General features: G+C 49.5%; 1 protein-coding gene across 1 annotated transcript; it reads left to right on the forward strand.

Annotated features, from left to right (window-relative positions):
- Positions 1 to 391: 391 nt before the first annotated feature.
- Positions 392 to 1,225, forward strand: AK88_03588 (uncharacterized protein; the record flags this gene model as incomplete). Its single annotated transcript, XM_012481199.1, has 2 exons — positions 392 to 811; positions 1,040 to 1,225. The coding sequence occupies 2 exons, from the start codon at positions 392 to 394 to the stop codon at positions 1,223 to 1,225; spliced, it is 606 nt and encodes a 201-aa protein (XP_012336622.1).
- Positions 1,226 to 1,488: the final 263 nt, after the last annotated feature.

The raw sequence follows: 1,488 nt of genomic DNA on the forward strand, positions 1-1,488 counted from the left end.
TTTTTTTTTTTTTTTTTTTTTTTTTTTTTTTTTTTAAAGGTTCCCTCTCCTGAGTGAACACTCTACGCGCTCCACACTGTTTTCTTTTTTTCTCCATTTCTACTTCGACTAATGTAAGACCCTTGTGGGTAACCCTCTCAGGTTGGCCTTTCCACCCATGTTTAGTCCCCCCTCCATTGCTCCATTGGGCCACACGCACTTGTGAAAGTACACTCCATGTGAGAGGGGGAAAAAAAAAAAAAAGTTCATTGTAAGCATCGCTGCGCACACTTGGTATGCAATACGGGGGGGGGGGATCCAATCAAATAAGTAACATGGGTTCGATTATCCGTGGTTCACTATCTCTCTAATCACGCATGGAAATCCTCACAATGACCCAGCAAACCCCCCCATGGAAGAAACCTTTTTTCTTCAAAACTTTGAAAACATCAACGAGGAGAGCATCCCCTCGCCGCTCATCCACCACTCGGCGGACTGCCGGGAGGTTAACTTTGCGAGGGGGAAACCACGGGCAAGGGCACAATCGGGTCAACGCCACAGAGATGAAGGCCTAGCAGAGGACCAAATGGAGGGCCAATTGGCCAGCTGCATGACGAGCCAATCAGACCCCGCCGCCAGAAAAGACAACTACCTCTGTATCAACGCCAACACCTTCAATGGAAAATGCTACCGCAAGCAGATCCCTATCCTTGACGATATTCATCTCCGCTTCTCCCTGGGCGAGTCTCTGGCCTACCTCCTCAACGCCTACTTGCGGAAGGGGCTCATCGAGAGGACCCTGTACAACAAAATGGTGCACTCTTTCCAAGTGGTAAGATCTGTGTGTGATGTGTGCCACGACCAGCGAGAGGGGTGCTACCCAGAGCGCCTCGCGCAAATGTTCGAAATGGCCCGCAGCGTAACTGCAGTGGTGCAGTCGCGCAACAGTTCAACCGCTAAACCGCTCAACCGCTTAACCGCTCAACCGCTCAACCGCTTAACCGCTCAACCGCTCAACCGCTTAACCGCTCAACCGCACACCCGATCACCCCTCGTGCAGGCCATCATCGCGACGCTGCGCCAGCTGAAGGAGTCCAGAGGCAGCAAGTGGACCATCAAGGGAAGACTAATCAACTTTAAAAAAGAAAACAACATCCAGCTGTTCTACGTGGAGGACGCCGTCCTGTCCTTCGGAAAATTTGTCTTACATGTCCCCCTGCTCAAAATGAAATCAATCGATTTGTAATTTTTCCCTGCAAAGGGGGGAGGACCAATTCTTCCATTTCATGGTCCCTCCCCCCGGAGGCATGGGCGGTATATATTTCCTTTCTAGTTGTGAAGACTCACACCGTTTTGTCACTCCTGTTGGAGTAAACCTGTGTTGACGTTGGGGTGAAGCCACTGTCATGGGAGCGAACCACACACTGCTTCCACCCCACACCCTCATCATGTTTATCTTTACTCGTAACACTTTTTCGTTTTCGTTTTTGTTTTTTTTTTTTTTTTTTT

The sequence above is a fragment of the Plasmodium fragile genome (assembly GCF_000956335.1).
Source record: "Plasmodium fragile strain nilgiri unplaced genomic scaffold supercont1.42, whole genome shotgun sequence".
In the NCBI taxonomy this organism is placed as follows: domain Eukaryota; phylum Apicomplexa; class Aconoidasida; order Haemosporida; family Plasmodiidae; genus Plasmodium; species Plasmodium fragile.